This window comes from Fusarium redolens (assembly GCF_020744475.1).
Source record: "Fusarium redolens strain MPI-CAGE-AT-0023 chromosome Unknown BKA55scaffold_5, whole genome shotgun sequence".
NCBI classification, from domain to species: domain Eukaryota; kingdom Fungi; phylum Ascomycota; class Sordariomycetes; order Hypocreales; family Nectriaceae; genus Fusarium; species Fusarium redolens.
Window position 1 is genome coordinate 2229789 of NW_025763668.1, and position 20799 is coordinate 2250587.

Consider the following 20799-nt stretch of genomic DNA (forward strand, 5'->3'; position numbering starts at 1 on the left):
CATAACAGCTCAGATTGAGCGATTCTATTGAATGAGAGGCATGATGGAAATGGAAGCGGATGAAAATGATTGAGGCTAGCAACCCCCCACCCCAGAACAGGTAGAGCAGTTTAGCTTAATTGACTTGCGTTGTGCTTTACCTATGTTGAGCCAAATGTGTTATCACATCAAAAAGCTGAGGAAACCTTTTCGTCGTGGATACTCAGAGGATATCCATCCCGACCACACTTATAGGAGTCGCTGCGAAAATCAAGTAACCAGAAAAACAAAGTGCAAATGATATTTCCTACCCATGACCAAGACTCCCGTAGAAGTATTTTTGTTCCATATACATGTTTGCATGTTCTGTCAACAAGACAGCCTCCCATAATACCGATCGTCGCCATCCCCTTCTCCACGTTCATACCCAATGCATCATACAATGTGCCCTCATCGCTGTATAAAGCGATGTTCCTATTCCTCCCATCTGCAATCGGGAGGGATGTTTACCTAAATATAATAATGACCAAATCGTAGCTCGAATGGTGTTTATTGTCCAAACATGCGTGCAACGGCACGCTTTGTGAGACTGTAGAGATTCCCAACATTGGTTTTTAGACTAGCCTCCATGGAGAGCGGTCCCTCGGGTTGTGTGAACCACATAGTGCGGTGTTCTGGTGTAGTGGGATCTTCGTCCCTCGAATCGAGTAATCTCTTTCCTCCTCTTTCGAATATCCAAGTGAGCTGTGCGTTCCTATTGGCATGGTATAGCTGCGGGCAAATCGTGGGCGGCCTCGTAATCGTCGTCGTCTGATCCTTCTTGTTGCTCTTTCTCTTGTTGTTTCTTGTTATAATTGCTGATATAGTAGTATCACGATAAATTTTCGTCTGTGTTTTGCTCCGGCGCACGGATCTCCCGCGGGCGACGATAATTCCCTTTTTGTAAGAAAAAAACCCATTAGACTTCCTGTGGACTGGTATAGTTGCTTCGTGGTGGCGCGTTGACCACCGCCTCGGCGTCGCCCACCTGTTTCCGTTCCGATATCTCGCGGCTTCGGCCCTGTAGTCGTTTGCGAAGAACCCAAGGGGGAACCTGTAGGTTCTGTGCGCCGGCGCTATGTAATTGCTATTGCAGAGGTTCGGAGGACGATGAAAGACGGTTCAGGTGGAGGTAGACATCGGTGCCGTATCTGTGAAAGAAATGTTAGTGACGGATTTGTTCACAATCAGAATAGGTGTGGTTGATCAGGCGGGTTAAAAGTATGTTTGTTTAACACTTACCCTTCCATACTGATGAGTTTCAAGTCACCGCCGAAGTAGCGCGCGTATAAACGTGAGATGGGTAAACCGTATCCAAAACCAGCCATCGGGGCCTTGAAGTCGCTCTTATCGAAATCGGGATCTAAGCTTGGTGTGCGGTCGACAGTGGTGTACATGTAAGTCCAAACGAGAGGGATAGCGCTTCGAGGGATACCACCACCTTCATCAGAGATCTTGATGGTGATATCTTCCTTGCCTTCGGCAACAATAACCTTTGTAACGGGGAAAGCTTGCTTCTCCATACCATGGGTTTCGACAACGGCGCGCAGAGAGTTCTTAAGGGTCTCGAAGAGCATGTGCGACAGATGACCGGGAACGTACATAAAGTTCAGGTTGGGATTACAGACGAGTTGGACCTTGGGAGCTTCGAAAAGACCATAGTGATCCTCACAGACAAACCGGGCGTTCTCAATGGCTTCCTGGGCGAGATCTTGGACATTGGTCTTGGTACAAATAATACCGACATAAGTGGGGTCGCGATGGTGGCTTTGGTCTGTCAACGCGATGTGTTGGCCGATAAGCATGCGGATACCGATACGGGACATGTAGAAGCGGTCGAGGAAGGACTGGATGGTGCTGTCAATTTGCATGCGCTGGCGACGGCGCTTGTATTCGAGGATGCCTTGAGCCATTGTGGTAACGACGCCATCATGACGGCGCTTGATGTGGTGCAGAGTCTGAGCGAAACGTTGGTTGTACAGGTGAAGATCGGCGGGCCAGTCGCTTGTGTCGTCAACAATAGCAAAGTACCGGCGCGCAGAGGCCTTGGCTTTGCCATTGTCATTCTGGAGACCGCCCCAACCGTCGGCTTCGCCCTCGTCGATAGAGGGATTGGGGGTTGCGGCAGGAAGACGGAAAGCATTGCGACCGATAGCTTTGCTGGGTTTCATGAGGCGGCTTCGTATATCCGAGGGTAACTCTGGCCGAGGTAGCTGTGTGATTTCCTACCGATCGAGTTAATACTGTGGTTTTCGGCAATTGGCTTTGATAATGCATACCTCGAACGACTGAGCGTACCAGTCTTTGACTTTAATGACGGAGGGCATCTCATTAAGGCCATCTGGAAGCTCGTCAAGCTCTTGCACGCGATGAGCTAGACGGATGGGTAGCTCCTCGGCTAAGAATTGAGAAGCTCGGAATAGGGTTCCTTTCGCAACCCAAAGTCAGTAACTGCCCTCAATGGACATGTAAACAAGCAGAGACATACCGACTGAGGGTTTCTCGCCAAACTGGACCATCTGGCGCAAGCTGACACCAGTGGCTGGAAACCGAGCATAGTGACGGATAGTATCCATCAGACGCTCTGAAGCTTTCCACGACATGATGGGCAACCGTGGGTCGAATCAGAGAGCAAAAAAGGGTGGGAGAATAGAGCGTGACGATGCTGTAGAGAGAGAAAGAATCGGACTCGGAGGCAGGCTCGGACGGACGGAGGGAGAGACCGGGATCCCGCTGCGGAAGAGCGTCCGAGAGAGTTAAAAGGTCGGAGGACAAGCTCACGGCGTCGTCATTGAAGAGTCAAGACGAGAGAAGTCGAGCGACTGTATCGTCCCGAGAGAATTGGCGTGGGGGAGAAGAGAAAGAAAGGATGAGGTGAGTCAAGGATAAGATATGGAAAGTGGAAGAGTATCAATGATGGCGGCCCCGCGAATGGAAAGAGAGGCGTGCAAATAGCGGGAGAAGCCGAGGCAGTGACCGGAGAGTGGAGGTACGTAGATGCTATTCTTCGGTTGGTCTATGACTTGTGCTTTCAACAACGGAGAATTAATATAAAAAAAAACAATGCTATTACAGTGTCGCGTGAGACAGACCAGACGCGCACATGAAAATGGAACAACTCGGAGGAGAGTTTAGACAAGAGACGAGCCAAGGTGGAAGAAGACGGAAGTGCTCGGACGGAATTGAATGAGCACCTAATGATGATTCTGGGGGGACCATTTCATTCTTCACTTTAAAACGTCATTCTAGTGGAGGAACTGTCCAATTGCTGCTATTGTAAATTGAGCTGTACGGTTACAAGTGGGATCAAGTATGGGGAAGTATTTCTCTAGGCCAGAGGGGTAAAAGGCACATGATGGAGAAGCTGCATCACATTCACGGAGACATGGAGCAACGTTTACATATTCAAGCTTAAGACTACGGTCCAAGGGAGTTGATAGAGCAAATCAATCAAACATCTATTCAGTTTTATAATCATGGGGTTTTAACGGTAAATATTTGTATCATGACTTTGAACCAACAATTTCTAAGTGAAGCCTGTCATTTACACTTCCCCTCATCACCGCCGGTCTCCGAGCTTTAATGTCGGGGTACGGACCTCTCAGCTCGGGGGAAGCTCCGGGCAAGGTCAGGCCACGGAAATGGACTCGCATATAGAACAACAGACCACTCTGCAAGACCTTTCAGTGAATTGTAGGCTTACGGCTATGCTTTTGAGGGAGAAGGGCGTTAGACCTCGGCCTAGACCTTGGTTATGTGCTCCAAGTAGTGGTGTTATCGTGGATGTGCCAAAGCTCAGCTCTCGAAGCAAGGGTAGTTCATTCGATTAGAGTCCTACAGATTCCGAATTTGAAAAGTTTGTAGAATCGCATATGGCGGTTATGACATGTTATAACAGGTATTCCTACGTCAATCCTGATCTGACACCGCTTGGATCAGTATCACGAGGATCTTTGTTGCATTACATAGCCCCTGCCCGAGGAAACAAGCAGGTTCACGGGTAGAATCTCGATTCACTGCACTATCTTCTCGTCTTGGTTAACTTGTCTGCAAAGAAGAGCAACTTCCCCAGACTTTGAGCCCAACTTGGTCTGGGGAGATCGCTCTCAAGTCAAACTAACTACCCCACACCTCAGCACAGGCACGCACATCATTGAGCAAAGCCCTAGACAGGGAGTGCCTGACTAGATGAGGGTTATCAAGACTTTATATAGAGTCTCAACATGGTCGAGCCACTGTTGTGATGTTTGTGAAGACTTGGAGTTCATGCATGCACTTTCAGGTGCTTCGTGGTTGGTGAGATAGCTGGTTTGGGTTCCACGATCGAGTACTGGCTGAGTCACGTGATGCACCATTTGCCATGTTCCTCGTTGAAAAGGGCTGAGACAGAAGCATCATTGATGCCCAGCAGCAAAGAAAAAAGGCGCATCACTCTGAAACCTATGACTGACAACTCAACGAGAGACACTCAATTGGGCGTCTAAAACTGAGCTGTAGGAATGGCCAACACGTGAAAAGATGACGTATCTTGATATTAATACAATCTGATTGGATCGGACAAAATATGGGGTCAGTTCCATCTCCCGTCCCATCATGGCCACAATTCCCCGCCTCAAAGACTAGGAAAATGTTGCTGTTACCATACTCGGCCAAAGTCAAACCGACAGCGCCCGCGTCGAAGCCAAACGTGAGATTTGGCGGCTTCTCTTTATAGTTGAGTTTCTATTGATATCTTAATTTCATCGTCTTTTGTCGCTACTTTCTCGAGTATTCCTCGCTTGTTCTTCCGCCCCCTTTCTTACCTGGGTCTCCTCCCTGCACTGCGGCCCACGCGGGGCCCTTAATTTTTCTTTGCTGGTCAAGCCCGGTTATTGTTGGTGGACGTCTGGCCTGGCCCTGCGACTGTGGACGTGTCCAGCCTCCCAGGGCGAGTCCAGTCGAGTCGGTGAAGCTGGGATCCCTTTCGTGCTCCACTCTTGAACACGTCGTTGGTCTCCTTTAGGCGATTTGAAGCTCTCAAAAGGTAAAGAGTTCGCATTAGACGTGAGACGCGAGGTTGGTGCCGCTATCTTTGACGTCCCGTACCGTACCTTGCCGTTGCCTGAGGTGCTACCACCACAGAAAATCAACATAAACACACCACTTCACGTCAGATCTCGACGAACAAATCATGGATCTCGCTGTTATTGACGAGGATACCGCTGCTGTTCTCGCTGCAGCTGCAGCTGAGGCTGACGAGGCGTCTGCAGTCTCGGATCAACAATTCATCTTCTCGACGCCAGATCGAAAACAACCTCTCTCAAATTCATCGTCTACCGCCACTACACCAGCCACCAATTATTTCTCTTACGGAAACCTCAGCAACGGTTATCGCAATGAATTTCGCAATCGATATCACGACGACAATGACTCTGCCCCAGATCAAGACATTCCCGGATTGAGGACGCCTTCATTACTGTCTAGCCCGAGTGTGGCTTCAAGTCTCGGATTCTCCACAGGACGGGTGAGTCCTCACAAAAGGGACATCTCCGGCCACTCAAGACTATCTTCAATCAACGATTCACCAAACAACACTTCTCCGTCTGTTCGTCGGAGCCACCGGCCACGAAACAGCCGCGATGTTTTGGCGCAGAGGTTGAGTCAGCTCGCGCATGAGCTTACTTCAGGCGACGATGATTTACTCGACGATAGTGGCGTCGATATTCTCACCGCGCAACTGGATCAGCTGGAGGGCACAAAGATGCTTAAGAAGACCGTCTCATTTTCGTTACCTTCCACACCATCACCGCGGCAAGCTCACCAACGATTGAGTCTGGATATGTGCAGTCCTGGTGACTCTATTTTCAGCACACCAGGTTCCGCGTTCAAGACACGGTTCTCAGACTTGGGGGCATCACTTAGAAGGGATCCTGAGCCAGAACCGGAGCCAGAGCCAGAACCTCCAGCAAACATGGGGATGACTGTTGCTCAGGCCAAGAAGGTTATTCAAGAAGTTACTCAGCTCAATGAGGAGATGTCACAATTGGTCACGAATCTCAAGGCTCGTCAAGAAGAGTCTGATGTATGTTTTTGTTTTCTCCGTTTGACCACCCATATACTTACATATTCTGTAGCATATCCAAGGTCTGCTCATCGAGCGTGCCGAACGTGCTGCTCAGCGTATCATCTTTCTTCAAAACCGAATAGCTCATCTGTAAGTTTACCCTCAACCCTTTTCTTAATCCCTCTCTAACAAACAACAGCGAGCAAGAATTGCGCGAAAATGACGATGAACTTCAGTATCTCCGCATCTGTCTCAAAGCCGTCGAGATTCAAATGCCAACACATCCAGACAAAGAACTTCAAAGATGCATATCCTCATTCAAAAAGGATTATCAAGCCCTAAAACGAAAACGTGTCAATCGCTCCAGCATCGCAAGTCTCTCCAGTCTCGGTTCACCATATCCCGGCTCTCCGGCATGACATCCGGCTCTCTTAATTTGCGGATAATAAACACCTATGCGCAACGCTCACGAATTACGATGTTCATCTCTCTTATCATTGAGCTCACGCCTTAACGCTTTATGACGTTTCGCTTCCTCTACGAAATCGTTCTTATCGTCACATCCTACCAAGTCACAACTAAAGTAATGGCTTTCGCCACAACTGCGTACTGCTCACGCAGCACATCGCGCCATCGTTCACATCAGATACCCTTTTCCGAAGCAAGCACTGTTGTGTTTTCTCACATTTGCATAAAATTGGTGCATTGCGGCATAGCGATCGTTCTTGATATTTGGCAGCAATGCCCTCAAAATATATTAATGGCACGGTGTTGATGGAACTCTGTCTGGTTTATTAGCATTATTAGTGTCGGTTTTTTACATGTTCAACAACTCATGATATCAGGCATGAAAACAAGTTTACTCTAGAAGATAGCATCAATGGCATGACTGTCTAAGTTAACACAGTAGCAATACCTATTGCAGAAGCATCGTGTATTGACTGATGATAGTGCTTGACTATTGAAACCCTCTTATCGGCAAGCAGCATCCCATATCAATGGACCATTGCCACCGGCTCTTGGTCTTTGCATTCCTGTACCCATCAAGGTCAACCGTTGATGAAATTCAAGAACACGTACACATAAGAAAGCAGTATCACCGTCCCGCTTCCCCGTAGAGCACAGCACTCCTCTGAGCCGCAACATATATCAACTCGCACGAGACATAACTTCCCACAAACCATCGATCTTTAGAGAGCACAAGCAGTCAGACCACGTGGCTGTAAAACGTAGTAGAAACAATTCTTCTGAAACGATCATCGGAGGGACAGAGCAAAACGTAAACGTGCAACGAACGTGGTATTTCCTGACTAGAGCCTCGCTGTTCCACACCAAACGACCATCGTACAATGTTTAAACCACCCAGGGATGGAGAGTAATAACTAATTAATATGAAAATATGGTCATGCATGTCGTCAATTTGTCATGTGAAGTCATTAAATCCACCCAGAATTCCAGAGAAATGAAAAAGGGAAAAGGAGAAGACTCAGTCCTTAGCAGAAAGGGTCCAATGACTTTTTACATAGAAAAACCCTCCCAAAATTGAGAAAAAATAGAAAAGATATTCATGAAGCTTTTTTTGCTTTTCAGTAAGTGGCGCGATAATGTCCGCCATCATCCACAACGGCATTTCTCATGGGTCGTTGATTCATCCGTAGGTACTCATCGTAAGTCATGCCACTGGGATCCTTACCCGTCTCTTCAAAGATCAAGCTTGATCGACGATCAGCATCTCGACGGGGAAGAATTCTTGGAGTTGCTTCAATGGGAGACTTTGGCTTGGGGCTTGAAGAGTATCTATACTCTTTGTCCCGACTTCGTCGGCTGCTCGTGGCGGGGTGGCTGCTTCGATGACTTGAAGAAGGTATATCGTAAGCATCGACGGTGCTGGAGCTGCTGTCGATGGCAGATGCTGAGTGACGATGCCTGTTTGATATAGGGCTTTTTGCTCTGTGGCTTGAGCTGGAAGATACAGGAGAGTCCTTCGTGGGACGGATAGTGCTGTCTGAACCGACGCGGGAGACGAAACGGCTGGAGGAGGGATCGGAGCGGGATAATGGCGATTGTCTGTGGCTATCTTTCGACCCACGCCGATACTTCTCACGCTCTCGATAGTCATCAGGCCTATACCGTCCCGACTTCTCCTCCTTCGCGATCTTGTAAACATCCTCAGAAGAAGTCCGTCTATAATCAGACTCGTTCTCCTCAGTATGTTTGATCCACCCCGCAATAGCATCGACCACAAGATCATGAGTCTCTCTATGTCGAGTCGCCGGAAGAAGATGTCGAGAAATCTGCTTCGGTAAACGCTCTGGTTTATCATCGACAAGAACGCCATCAGCTGTGATGGGAAGATCGGTCATGATGTGGTTAAGACGCTTGGCTTCTTGATCTGGGAATGCACGGAGCTGACATGTCATCCAACGCTCGAAACCAGCGGGCGTGAGGGATGGGATGTGTGGCATTCCGCCGGGGCGTCTTTGAATGAGATGGTTCTCACAGCGGAGGTGTTGATAGAGTGTTTCTAAGTTATCGAGAGCTCCGTGTGGTCGACAGTCGAAGATTTCTGACAGGGTTAGATGAGAGGTGGCCATACAGTGAGTCTATACATACGCTGAAAGGGGAATGTCTCTGAGTCAAGCTTGTATTCAAGATAGAATGCGTTAAGCTTTTCCGGGGTGACGACGAGTGAGTTGTGAGGGCTGTATTCAGAGATCTGTGGATATTAGTTCAGTCGCTTAAATGTCACTTTACTGATGAGTCATGGCATACCAAATAATTGGCGATTCCTCTGAGGACTTGGCCAAGTCTCTTGGTAGGTTCGCCCTTATCATCGAACAGTGTTCCCCATTTCAGGTCTACCGCCGATAGTGTTGGGCGCGGCTTCACCGGCTCTTGAGGCGGCGCAGGTCGTGATGCTGGCCGTGGTTCGGAGAGCCGAGGCTCGGGGCCTTCATTCAAGATGATTGGAGCTTTGGAGAACCGTACACATGGTCGAGGTTTCGGAGCAGGAGGTGAAGATTCCTTAGCTGCGGGTTTTGGTGGTGATGAAGGACGATTGGAGGCACGGGAAGAGGCGGAGTCGGAGATATAAGAAGTGGTAGGACTACCGAGGGAACTGCGGCTGGAGGAAGGATTGCCATGAGGCTTGCTCTTAGAGTCGAAGGATGAGGACGATGGCTCATGCTTCTTCGGCTCTTCACGAACAGGCTCTCGAGGAGTTGGTTGGTGAGAAGCAGGCTTGGCAGGGTCTGATCTGGGGCTTGAAGGTTCTGAAGATGAAGGTGTATCTGCTGGTGAGTGCTCCTCAACCACTGTATACGTCGTCGGTCAATATCAAGAAGTAAAGAGAGACTGAAATGTCAACTTACGCTCAGACTTGACTTTTTCAAAGATCTCATCAAACCATCTTGTCTTCATCTCATCGATGGTCAACTTCCGCACCAGATCTTCAACTTGTTCTTTCGACATATCTGCACTGAGTCTCGTCTTGAACTGGGACTGAGAGTCGGTTGAGCCAGAAGCAATAGATTCATCGTCCTTCTCAGTCGTCTTGACATGAGGTATTTGAATGCTCTCTGTCTTCCCCTTGTGCAACCCATCAACATGTCCGCCATCCATAGCCAAGGCGGCGATCGGAGACGACGATGGTTCAGCAGAAAGCATGGTAACCTAGCACAGCAGCAGTAGAGGACACATGGAATGAGAGAGAGGAATGAAGTCGAGTGACACGAAATATTAGAAATAATAAGCAATAACAAAGACGAGGCTAATCATGAATATGCATGTGGATTAAAGGCAGCGAGAGAGCGGGAGAGAGAGATAAGAGAAGCTGACAGCACAGACTGAGGAGGGACAATGTCGGGCTTATACATGGGGATGGATGCAAGACGGATAACAACGTTAGTTTAGTTAATTAGACTATCACAGAAACAGAATGACACAAGAAAGAACAAGACAAGGATCATCGTTCTTTGAAGGCTTCTGTGGGAATGGTTACGCAGCAGCCCTGACTGAGGCCCTCCCCCCAGAGAGTAAGGGTCTCACCTGTGGGAAGACAGGATAGGAAACGCAGTAGGAAGATCGCGTTGCGCGGCCGGGCGAGCTGAAGGTGAATGCTACAGATAACTCACGTCTTATTGCTGTATCATGTTGGGTTGGGTGGAGAGGTGCAGGTCCCTAGATCCCTGCATGTTGGCGTCAGGCTTCCAATATGACATACATGCTTCTGTTTTTACGGCAACTAATACACTCCACGCTATAACAAGAGGCAATTCTAAGTATTTATAGTATAAAAATACGAAAAGATCATACAAACCAAAACCCACTTGTAACTTATAAGTCACAAACATATAATATCAAAACTCCAAGTTTTTTCTGAACATGATACAATATCACAACTCACACAGTCTCGGCTACTCCCTCCTCCCGCCCAAAACCTTGCTTTTTTACCCAAAGCTGATTGACTTCACTCACCCAAGCCACCACACCAAAGGACCCTTCCCTTCCTTTAACCACGCTGCCCCTCATCATTGGGCCGCAATGTCCACGAGGGGAATTATTCGCCCCCAGCGAAACCAATTGCCATGAGGGTCAGTTTATTGGATGGTGTTCCTTTTAGCCGAATGAGTTTAGGATCAGAGCGGGAGGCGAATGGGCGATTGGTCTCAAAGGGAAAAGCAAGATTCGTGACTGTGGAGGATGACATTATGCTGCATATGATGTGACGGGTAACGGTGAGTGAGGCTCTGACTCGGCAGATGTTTTGGCCAACTGGAGGTTTGTAATTCGAGTATCATCATGATAGACAGATGTTGGGCTGTATTTGTACAATGGGCCGAAAGACCCACGATGACCAGGATCAGGCTGTAGATATTGGTCAACTCATGTATGTCTCAAATGAAGTAAAAATGCAAAAGTTGCGGTCTAAGAAACTATCATCTTACGATCACAACCCAAAAACACGTTACGCAAGCTAGGAACAGGTCTAGTCAGGAACATATTGGCATATTCATCCAAGCCTTTCCCAACAGGCTGAGACTTATTCGAATGACATCAGGGTTCGTCAGCAGCCTAGCAACATGAGTGGTAGCCCTCAAAATACTTTGAAATGGGTTGATTTGAGCCTAGAAAGGACATACAGGAGTAACAACGGTTCCTTCAAAGCGCCAAAACAGTATGAGCGAAACCCCAGAACAGCAAAAACAACAAATATGCTAGACGACGTCCTATCAGACGCCAACGCCTACGCCCACACTAAGATATGCTCTCACCCATAGCCATTGCACAGTTTCCATTCCCACTCCCCAAACATTTACGCCTTGTACAAGATATCCAAGAATCCACTCGCCAGATCAACAACAACACTCTTGTTGGGCAGTGAGCCAGCGACACCGTACAGTGCTGAGGAATCACCCATGGCCTTACCATGGGCACCCTTGCCTTCGACAAGACGAACGCGCTCCTTCTCACGCTCCTCTTCGACAACAGCCTCGAGGTCAGTGATGAGGTTCTCCCAGACCTTTGAGATGGGCAGGGTAACGGCAACGTGGATAGCAGGAGGGTTCTGAAGAGAGTTGAGGTGCCATCCCTTAGCACCCATAGCGTCGGCAATATCGTAGATGTTCAAGTTGCGCGATGTAAAGGCAACGACCGAAACAAGAGGTCTGCCAATAATCTCAAGCTCACCGCTCAGTGGTGAGGACTGAATGGCCTCGGTGATCTTCTTGGCAGTTCCAACGATCTTGGTGCAAGCGTCGATGTATCCGGCCTCACCCATGGTCATCAAACTGGCCCAGCAACCAGCAATGAGAGCACCAGGTCGAGAGCCAGCCATACCGGGAGAAGCGTAGACGCCACCAGACCAATCGGGAGAGACAAAGTACTGGTACTTTCGAAGCTCGGCGGTGCGGTACAGGACAGTCGAGTTACCCTTGGGAGCAAAACCATACTTGTGAGTATCACAGCTGATACTGGTAACACCCTTGAGTCGGAAATCGAAGAGCTGAGACTCGAAACCGGCACGCTCGAGGAAGGGGACCAAGAAGGAACCGAGACAGCAGTCGACGTGGAGCCAGAGCTTCTTTCGCTGAGCAAGCTTGGACAGAGCAACAATGTCGTCCATAATACCGTGAGGGAAGTTGGGCGCAGAGCCGACAAGCATAACAGTGTTGGGGTTGATCAGACGCGAAACAGCCTTAACATCGACCTGGTAATCAGGAGCAGGGCAAGAGACGAGGTGAACCTTGAACTTGAAGTACTGAGCAGCCTTGTGGAAGGCAGTGTGAGCAGTCTCGGGAAGAATCCTATCGCAGCTGGTCAGTCTCATTGGTCAATGGCAAACTTGCAGCTTGACTTACATCTCAGGCTCTGTAATTCCACGCTCATTGTAAGCTCGTTGGCGAGCAGCCAAGCAAGCAGAAAGAATACTATCAGTTCCTCCGCTAGTAGACGCACCTGCAGCACCAGGAGGAGCATGGAAGATGCTCAGGACCATGCTCACAACCTCGGCCTCCATCTTGCGCACGCCAGGGAAGACATCAGGATGGATAGGATTGGCAACGGTGAACTTGCCAAAGGCTTCAGTCTGGAGCTGCATCAGCTCATCCTCTCCGTGATACACAGCACCAGAGACATATCCATCCTCCCAGCGGGTATGATCCATGTTGGCAAGGTTCTCAAGCTCGGCGCGAACGGTATCGATAGGGAGGCCATCTTTTGGTAAGGAGAGGTAGCGAATCTGGTCTTTGGGAACTAGCTTGTCGGATAGCTTGACTAGAGATTCCTGGACCTGCTGCTGAACCTTATTTCGTACGCCTGGAGCTCGGAGGAAGTAACCGTAGAGAATACGACGAATGTTGGTGTAGAGCTCGACAACGGAGCCGATGATTCCGCGACCTCGGAGCTGCCAGAATGCGCGACGACCCCATCGCCAGACGAAGAGGAACAAGAGAAAATTGCGTAATCTATAGAGTAAGTAGGCATGATTAGTATTAGGTACATCAATTGATGAGTTGTGGTGGGCTTGTGGGGTTGTATAGAAGTAGTATCGTGACTTACAGATCGAGGTTCAACAACGGCCAAGAAACGTTATGTCTTCCACGAGCAACACTTTCAATACCACCGCGCAAGTTCAGGGGAAGACGGGAGAGAGTCCCAATATGAGCAGGAGAAGTCATGATTAGAATCAAAAGCAAGAGATGATGAACGATAAAGAATGACGAAAGAATCCGGGGAAAATTTGGAGAAGAATTGGCCGTGTTATAAACACGAGCTCGAAGAAGGAGCTTGACGTCGTTTATCTCCAAACCAATATCGCGGGGCGTAGCCAGTACTTGGATATTTTTTAGCGCCATCTCAGCACCCGTCACATGCTTGGCGGGGACCCGGGCTCCGCGGGAACCCTTGCCGTTAGTGTCTAGCCCCTAAATTTATAGCTCTTGAACACTTCCAACGCGTCCTCCTCTCCACTGAAACGGATCGTGGGCCGAAGAATCCCTGTCCACGCCGTAATTGTACATGAGCGGTTGCAGTTCGAAGCGATTGTCTTGTTGAGATAGTCAATTGTTTGTGATCAACTACCTTTTTTCGGCTATAACCCCGCTGCGAGATACGAATTCTTGACTTTGGAGATTTCGCATTCGGTCGGAAGAACGGAATACTTGGTCAGAATCGTGGAGGCGAGGGTTTCATCAAGAGCTTTGATACTCGAGATACCAAATCTATTCGGGAACCAATACTCGATACTGCATGGATATTCACGTCTAGCTCAGATAACTGATGAAAGAGCTTCAACTGCCGGTGGACAATACCGGGATCCTATGGTTATTATCAAGTCAAGTGACTAATTCATGAAGCAGACTTACACTCGCACTCGCACTCGGTATAATTCCCCTCATGAAGCATATCTTCTAAACTGGTTGAACCATGAACTGGAGTGAGGCTGATGGGAACTTACCCTTGTAGAACCTACAGAAGAGGTCCCAGCTTCTTTACGGTGATTCAACTGCGGCACGTTCTAGAATCAGAACATAAACTCTCTAATCCAGCTTGTCGTCATACCATTCGAATTAGACGAGATGAGATTTCATCGATTACTCCAAGGCTCCAATTCTGACCTTGTGAAGCAGCATAAGTTTAGTGCTTGCGTTATACATAGTAATATTCATGACCTGTCTTATCACAGTTTCTTCAGATCGTAGTTTGACTTCGAAAAGATATAAATTTGAGTTTTATAACAAAATAGCAAGACCAAGAATATGCTTTCAAGACATAAAGCTCAACGTATTGATATCCATGCAGATAGAACATGTCCAGATTCATATAAGCTAAATTCACCAATAGTCACCAACTAACGCCAAGAAAAAAACCTACTGGCTTTTCCATCTCCAATCCTATCAAACCCCTGCAAGTCTATCACAAAACGCCCAATGACCTCGCTCAAATGTCGTGTCCATCATGCTCATTGTAGCTTCTTCACGCTGGCATCGCCAAATTTGTTCTTCAACTGTTGCAGGTAGAAATGCGATTGCTTGTCACAGGATGTCTGGCCTGTGACCGTACAGTCGACCATCAGCGTGACGAAATCGCCGTCCCGGTATGCATTGCCTTCCTTGTTGCGGCCGTATGAGGCAAACGTGCGCTGGGGGATGAGTGCAAGCTTGGAGAGAATGGTAGGGTGCCATTGGACAATATGTTCCTTTACAAGGTTAGGTCATGTCCTCGGCAGATAACTCAGTGCAAAACTTACAAGCGCATGTCGCTCGGCTTTTTGGAAGTTGTAGCTCTGGTACAGAGGGTCCATCCATGTCTCAACAAAGAACTTGGCCCATTCGCCGTTCTTGAGGATGTAACTGTTAGTTACCAGCCCTGCTTCGTCCTGGCTGATAACAAGGCCCGCATCTTCACCCTTCAGGTGGGAAAATGTCTTAATGATGCTGTCCGGCGGCACTATAGACCAGTCCTTAATCATTAGGCTTTCTAGTTTCGCCGGATTCACCACTTGCTCCTCTAACTTCTTGTCGAGCTCCATAATGTAAGCGTTCTGGTCGAGGAACCAGACATATGTGGCATCGGGGTATTTCGACAGCGCATGGCGCATCGCGATGATCTTGGCCCATGATCGCGGGGATTTGCCAGTGTCATAGTCAGTCCCTTGTACAGTCATGGCTTCATATCCTACAGCATGTCAGCCTCAGCCATAAACAAGCCATCTACACAACTGGCTTACCGTGCCTTGACGCATATTGCTCTCGGTTGTGTCGGATCGATTCTAAATAGGTGTCGCTGTACTGCGTATTGTCCAAGACCGTCACAATGACAACTGGGGGATTGCCCGACGGAACATGCTCGCGGTACGGTGTTTCGCCTTTTAGTCCAAAGAGGAAGAATATAAATCCAATAGCTCCGAGCAGAAGTAAGAGCGCTGTTCTTTTACGAATTCGGCGCAGAATTGGCGGTATTTGCGACGAACGTTGCTTGAAAGGTAGTGGGTTGGAGTTCTTGCGAGGGGGATATGCGAACTGCATCTTGGGCGATTGCTCGGTCGAACGGCCTCGAATAGAGTATTATATAAGTCACGAGCGAGGCTATTCTGGTCTCATTGACTTAAAACCGGACAGAGCGACACCGTAAGCGTTCGTAGATCGTCCGTTTCGCGAAGGGAGATCAGGTTCTCGTGTAACTGCGAGAGCGGGCAGTCGTTTATACCGGATTCAAAAGAGTAACCGTGATCGCAGCAAGGATTCAAGAAGCGAGTGAGGGCGAACAATCTGGTCCGCAGCAAATGGAGGAGCTAATCAGGAAGCCATGGTCGGCGCACTTGATTGATGATAGATGGCTTTTTGGAGCGGCCGAATTCATGAGGCCCTGGCCCACATGCTGGGCTACCCTACCCGTATTTCAATGACAGGGGTCAATTCAGAACACCAAATTCCAACGTCATCTCGGTGTCAGAGGGATGAAAATCCGACTTAGACGTGATAACATGCTTCGATAATACGATGAATTCGTATCAAGATATGGCCTATATTTAGGCTTTCATTTATCTAATCAGATCATTCTTTTAGCAGCAGTTGCTGACTGTTATCCAGGGATATTAGAAAGCATGTATGCACTCCATGAGCAAGTGACACAAAAGAACGACACTAACAAAAAGCAACATTTAGCATGGCAATGAAGAGGTAATAATTGGTTATAAAGACTACGGCGGAGAGGTCTCGTTTATTCATGAATTATAATAATACAGGCATGTATCAAACAACATTCGACAATCTGCTCACTGCTTCTGTACGAGGGTAGTGTACCCAGCAGATGCCTCACACCGTTACGAACGCCCGAAAGCATCACGATGCGTGAATGAAGGCTGATAATCTCATGCTGACCAGCGAGCGAAGAGCCAAAACGGTTCTCACCCAAGGCGCAGCAGAGCGTAAATCTTTGCACACAGACTAGTTGACTTGACAGGGAGGAGCAAGATCTAGGCAACTTAAGAGTGTGCAAATACATACACGATGTAAAGCATTTGGGTCCACAGGAACAAAAAACCTCTTCAGAGCAAAAGCCTCATAGCTTCATTGATCTTTCTTACTTCCTTGATTCGGTCCATCGCCGATATCTTCATCTTCGTCGTCGTCTTCACCGACGTCAACAACCCTGTCGCTCACATTCTTGAGCACGCGAGCACTCAGCTTCTGAACAAATTTCCAGATGCCCACAAGAAACGTAAATGCACCAATGAGTACAAAGATGAGGTTGATGTTCTCGACACGGTTTCGACCAGTGCCTCCTCTCCTACCACCACCGCCTGCCACGCCGCTGCTTCGGAGCTGCCACCAATGGAATGGAGTCACGGTAAGCATTGTCTTGAAGAGTCCGACAATTCCCAGGGAGAAGAAGCCCTTGACGAAGTGTTCGAACCAAGAGGTCGGTTCTTGTGGTGGAGGTTGTCTCAAGGCTTCGATATCTGTTACCACGCTTGTGACAGTTTCGCCAATTGTTCCAATTGGGTCGGACCAAAGATCAAAGAGGGGATCTGCGATAAATCCGAGGACAAAAATGCTCAGTATACAGAACCAGACGGTCAAAGCAACCTGCGCCCACTTGCTGTTCAAGACAGAGCCCCAGTGTAGTCGAGAAATGCGATACGTAAACTTGCAAGTCGGGCACTGCCAGTAGTTCCTTGCTTCCATGGGGTTTGCGAGTCTCCAGGCATTGAGACATCCTTCATGTACATATTTCTGCGAACCCTTACACTTGCACGGTGATAGCAACCTTCCCAGTTCTGGGTCGTCGGAGACGTATGTAGGTCGAGATGAACCTGTAGGAATGCCAAACGTTGTTGACTGTTCAGGGAACCTAGGCTCTTCAGTGTCGAGACAGATACGACACGTGCGCGAGCCGTAGCGCCTATGTCTCGGCGCGCTTCGAGACTCCTGGTTAGAGGTAGTATCAGGCTTTGGAGGAGATGCCCATCGTGTTGTAGGCTCTGGTGTCGCTGCACGTGGCTCTGGTCCAGGCTGTCGAGCAGAAGTATCCCCAACCGAGGACCAATCCCAAGTAGGGCGCGTCTCCATGATGAATTACGTGAACCTGTGGAAGTAAAGAGAAGTAAGGGTAACAGCAGGTGATAGAATCACAGTAGAAATGTGGTAAAGTCGTGGGCCGTGGAGGCGTTTCATGCGCAACCTACATGTTTTTGCGAAGCTCAAATGTCAAGTGAGAGCAGTAGGAGAGCGGGGGAAACACCTGGCCGCCCGCCAAGATTGTAACCAGGAGATAGGTCACCTTAGGTATGGAGAGGCCAGCTCAGCCTCTTTTTCTTGCGAGAGAAGATGGAGGAAGGAAGCCGAAATAGCCGATACCAAGCTCGCACGAAGAAAGCTGCTTTGTGTGTGGAGTCTCAGGAACTTGGCGCGGTCCGGGAAAAGTATGATCCCGGGAATGTCGAGTGAGGATCCAATTTTGGTTGCAGGACTAATGGCGGGGAATTGATGGAAGAGTTATAGGAGTTTGAGTAGAAGTTCAAAAAGTTCCTCCATATAAATATTTCACTAATTGAAGTTTATTAAGTAACTTTCTGAATGACACCATATGAAGTCTATGAGCTGATACGTAGACTCTGTTAACCGGCGCTCGGATAATCTGTTGCCCCGCATTCAGAGCTCCCAGCGGTTGAGCTCGACGCGCAGCTGGGCCTGCCTAGAGGCTACAGCTGCTTTGGCCAAACACCAAAGCTCCAGCTGCAGCCTTGCTTGATATCTTCTCGTCAACCTCACGAATTGATAACCGCCCGTAATTCAACACTCACTTCTTCCATACCACTTCCATCAAAGCAGGACCTTGAGCGATGGCGGACCGATACTCTTTCTCTCTCACAACCTTCTCCCCCAGGTATGTTTCGGTGACGACACTGTTGATATGCGAGCATCATCACTGACAGAGTTATAGCGGAAAACTGGTGCAGATTGGTATGTAATTGCCGCCGCATAGCTTCGATATGGTTTGCATATCGAGGTTTCGTGACCAAATCAAGCTTTGAAACTAACTTGACGAAATAGAGTATGCCCTCAATGCTGTAAACCAGGGAATCACTGCTCTTGGCATCAAAGGTTCGCGCTACCTCCAGCATCTTGAAGAAGCTGTTACTAACCCGCACAAGCCACCAACGGCATCGTCCTTGCCACCGAGAAAAAGTCGTCATCCCCTCTGGCCGACCAGAGCTCCCTCTCCAAGATCAGCGACATTACCCCCAACATCGGCATGGTGTACTCCGGCATGGGCCCTGATTATCGAGTATTGGTGGACCGAGCACGCAAGGTTTCACATACCGGCTACAAGCGCATCTATAACGAGTACCCCCCTACCAGAATATTGGTGCAGGATGTCGCCCGAGTGATGCAGGAGGCCACGCAATCCGCTGGTGTTCGACCTTATGGTGTGAGTCTGTTGGTTGCTGGTTGGGATGAGGGCATCGAGCCTGAGGAGGAGAACAAGACCACTGAGGAGAGCGAGGAGAAGAAGGTTAACCGAAAGACTGGTGGTATTCACAAGGGCGGCCCTATGCTGTACCAAGTCGATCCCTCTGGCAGTTACTACCCGTGGAAGGCTACAGCCATTGGCAAGAGTGCGACAAAGGCCAAGACATTCTTGGAAAAGCGATACTCGGAGGAGCTCGAGCTTGAGGACGCTATCCACATTGCGCTGTTGACCCTGAAGGACAACATCGAGGGTGAGATGAACGGTGACAGCATCGAAATTGGTAAGTTTTCGAAAGAGTCGAGAGTGGGAGTCATGCTAACATATTGCAGGTATTGTCGGTGCTCCTGCAGACCATCTTCTTGGTCTTGAGGGTGTTGATGGGGCCGTCGGACCCCGTTTCAGAAAGCTGACCCCTCAAGAGATTGAGGATTACCTGACGAGTCTATGATTGCCCTTATGCAAATGATCACAACGAGAAGCATTGTACAATAGAGGGTCATTGAGCTCAATAGAGCTGGTTCTGATAGAAGAGCAGCTCATTATGAGCTTTGAGATTGTTTTACCTTTTTTGTGACTATAAATGATGACCTGGGACCAGCCTGGACGGCAACAATTTCCAAACCCTCAGGGGGCGTAAAATCTATCTTTGACCATGATGGAACTAGATCTTGAGCATCTTTGCCAAGACCAATTTGACCATTGGTGTTATTCCCTATCAGGTAGATGCAGCCATCTGATGTGAGAGCAATGGCATGTGATTCTCCAATTCCAATATCCTGCACGTCTTTGTCTCCATCGACTTGGAAGTAATTTGGCAACTCGCTGATATCTTGAAATAAGTTGTGTCGGCTTTGTGAGCCAGGGGTTGCCATACCCCAGAGATACAATCCGCCACTCTCTGTCAAAGCTGCAGCTGTATATCCCGCTGCAGCAATCTTCTTAATGGGTTCGCCGAGATCACTCAGATCTTGTATGATTCCGGGTTCGTTGGCAGGGCTAACAACACCATCAGTATGGTCTTTCTGCAGTGTTCATGAATACTAACCAGGACTCGTCAACATCACGGCCGAGGCAGTCTCGAAATCGTGGATCACCACAGCTTGAGACGGTTTCATCCTCGAGAAGAATGATGAAACCAGTATCGTAGGCTGCTATCTGGCGGACAGAAGCCTTGCAAGGCCATGAGTCGGTACTCTTGTTGGCTTTCCATGCCGCCAAGGACGGATACTGAACAATGACTTGATTTGAGGGTGAACAGTCCGAATCCTGAACAGCCAAGACCTTCCCATCCCCTGAAATAGCACTTGGAGAGTCGAATAGAAACCCTTGGTTGTCTTCACGGTGAAGAACTTGGTCAGGAGATGATCCGGCAATGGCCCAAGAAGTATTTTGTTGAACTTCAGAGTGTCAGGATTAATCCAGGTGACAGAAACAACGAAGACCTACCTGCAGTATAGCTCATTTCAGAAGCAATCCGACCAAGAGAGCTAGCCGCCAATATTTTCGTGAAAGTGAATACATCGTCAGGCTCTTCGTCCGCTGGCGAAAGGCCGAATGTGAGCTGACTCCAGGCATTGAAGCCGGTTGCGTATAGCTCCATGCTTTGGTCTGAGGAAGGGGTTCGTACTGGGAGATCCATGACGATCTGGGATGTCAGTGTATGCGAGGAATTACAAAGCAAGCTGAGATGTAGATGGTGTGTGGAACGTCGTATCCAATTTGACAGTGGTAGGTTGAGGGCTGAAGTTACGATGAAACTC

At 48.6% G+C, this 20799-nt stretch overlaps 8 protein-coding genes across 8 annotated transcripts; 2 read left to right on the forward strand and 6 right to left on the reverse strand.

The window, feature by feature from the left end:
* Positions 1 to 528: 528 nt before the first annotated feature.
* Positions 529 to 2621, reverse strand: BKA55DRAFT_506583 (mitochondrial branched-chain alpha-ketoacid dehydrogenase kinase-domain-containing protein; the record flags this gene model as incomplete). Its single annotated transcript, XM_046187274.1, has 4 exons — positions 529 to 1072; positions 1261 to 2216; positions 2298 to 2446; positions 2507 to 2621. 4 exons carry the CDS (start codon positions 2619 to 2621, stop codon positions 529 to 531), a joined length of 1764 nt encoding a protein of 587 aa, XP_046052366.1.
* A 2567-nt stretch (positions 2622 to 5188) lies between these two features.
* Positions 5189 to 6480, forward strand: BKA55DRAFT_687953 (uncharacterized protein; the record flags this gene model as incomplete). The annotated part of the gene is made up of 3 exons (XM_046199143.1): positions 5189 to 6079; positions 6132 to 6211; positions 6261 to 6480. The coding sequence occupies 3 exons, from the start codon at positions 5189 to 5191 to the stop codon at positions 6478 to 6480; spliced, it is 1191 nt and encodes a 396-aa protein (XP_046052367.1).
* Positions 6481 to 7647: 1167 nt separating this feature from the next.
* Positions 7648 to 9727, reverse strand: BKA55DRAFT_592364 (uncharacterized protein; the record flags this gene model as incomplete). The annotated part of the gene is made up of 4 exons (XM_046195381.1): positions 7648 to 8627; positions 8675 to 8777; positions 8834 to 9375; positions 9433 to 9727. The coding sequence occupies 4 exons, from the start codon at positions 9725 to 9727 to the stop codon at positions 7648 to 7650; spliced, it is 1920 nt and encodes a 639-aa protein (XP_046052368.1).
* Positions 9728 to 11375: 1648 nt separating this feature from the next.
* On the reverse strand, positions 11376 to 13239 carry BKA55DRAFT_592365 (pyridoxal phosphate-dependent transferase; the record flags this gene model as incomplete). The annotated part of the gene is made up of 3 exons (XM_046195382.1): positions 11376 to 12366; positions 12421 to 13026; positions 13121 to 13239. The coding sequence occupies 3 exons, from the start codon at positions 13237 to 13239 to the stop codon at positions 11376 to 11378; spliced, it is 1716 nt and encodes a 571-aa protein (XP_046052369.1).
* A 1028-nt stretch (positions 13240 to 14267) lies between these two features.
* BKA55DRAFT_562967 (galactosyl transferase GMA12/MNN10 family-domain-containing protein) lies at positions 14268 to 16017 on the reverse strand. The gene is made up of 3 exons (XM_046192349.1): positions 15291 to 16017; positions 14811 to 15238; positions 14268 to 14759 (listed from the first exon to the last, which is right to left on the reverse strand). The coding sequence occupies exons 1-3, from the start codon at positions 15586 to 15588 to the stop codon at positions 14523 to 14525; spliced, it is 963 nt and encodes a 320-aa protein (XP_046052370.1). The 5' UTR covers positions 15589 to 16017; the 3' UTR covers positions 14268 to 14522.
* A 492-nt stretch (positions 16018 to 16509) lies between these two features.
* On the reverse strand, positions 16510 to 17634 carry BKA55DRAFT_506159 (uncharacterized protein; the record flags this gene model as incomplete). The annotated part of the gene is made up of 2 exons (XM_046187241.1): positions 16510 to 16538; positions 16650 to 17634. The coding sequence occupies 2 exons, from the start codon at positions 17632 to 17634 to the stop codon at positions 16510 to 16512; spliced, it is 1014 nt and encodes a 337-aa protein (XP_046052371.1).
* Positions 17635 to 18407: 773 nt separating this feature from the next.
* On the forward strand, positions 18408 to 19487 carry BKA55DRAFT_506296 (nucleophile aminohydrolase; the record flags this gene model as incomplete). Its single annotated transcript, XM_046187256.1, has 5 exons — positions 18408 to 18451; positions 18509 to 18528; positions 18619 to 18669; positions 18720 to 19319; positions 19369 to 19487. The coding sequence occupies 5 exons, from the start codon at positions 18408 to 18410 to the stop codon at positions 19485 to 19487; spliced, it is 834 nt and encodes a 277-aa protein (XP_046052372.1).
* Positions 19488 to 19578: 91 nt separating this feature from the next.
* BKA55DRAFT_687959 (regulator of chromosome condensation 1/beta-lactamase-inhibitor protein II) lies at positions 19579 to 20678 on the reverse strand (the record flags this gene model as incomplete). The annotated part of the gene is made up of 3 exons (XM_046199144.1): positions 19579 to 20035; positions 20085 to 20436; positions 20486 to 20678. The coding sequence occupies 3 exons, from the start codon at positions 20676 to 20678 to the stop codon at positions 19579 to 19581; spliced, it is 1002 nt and encodes a 333-aa protein (XP_046052373.1).
* Positions 20679 to 20799: the final 121 nt, after the last annotated feature.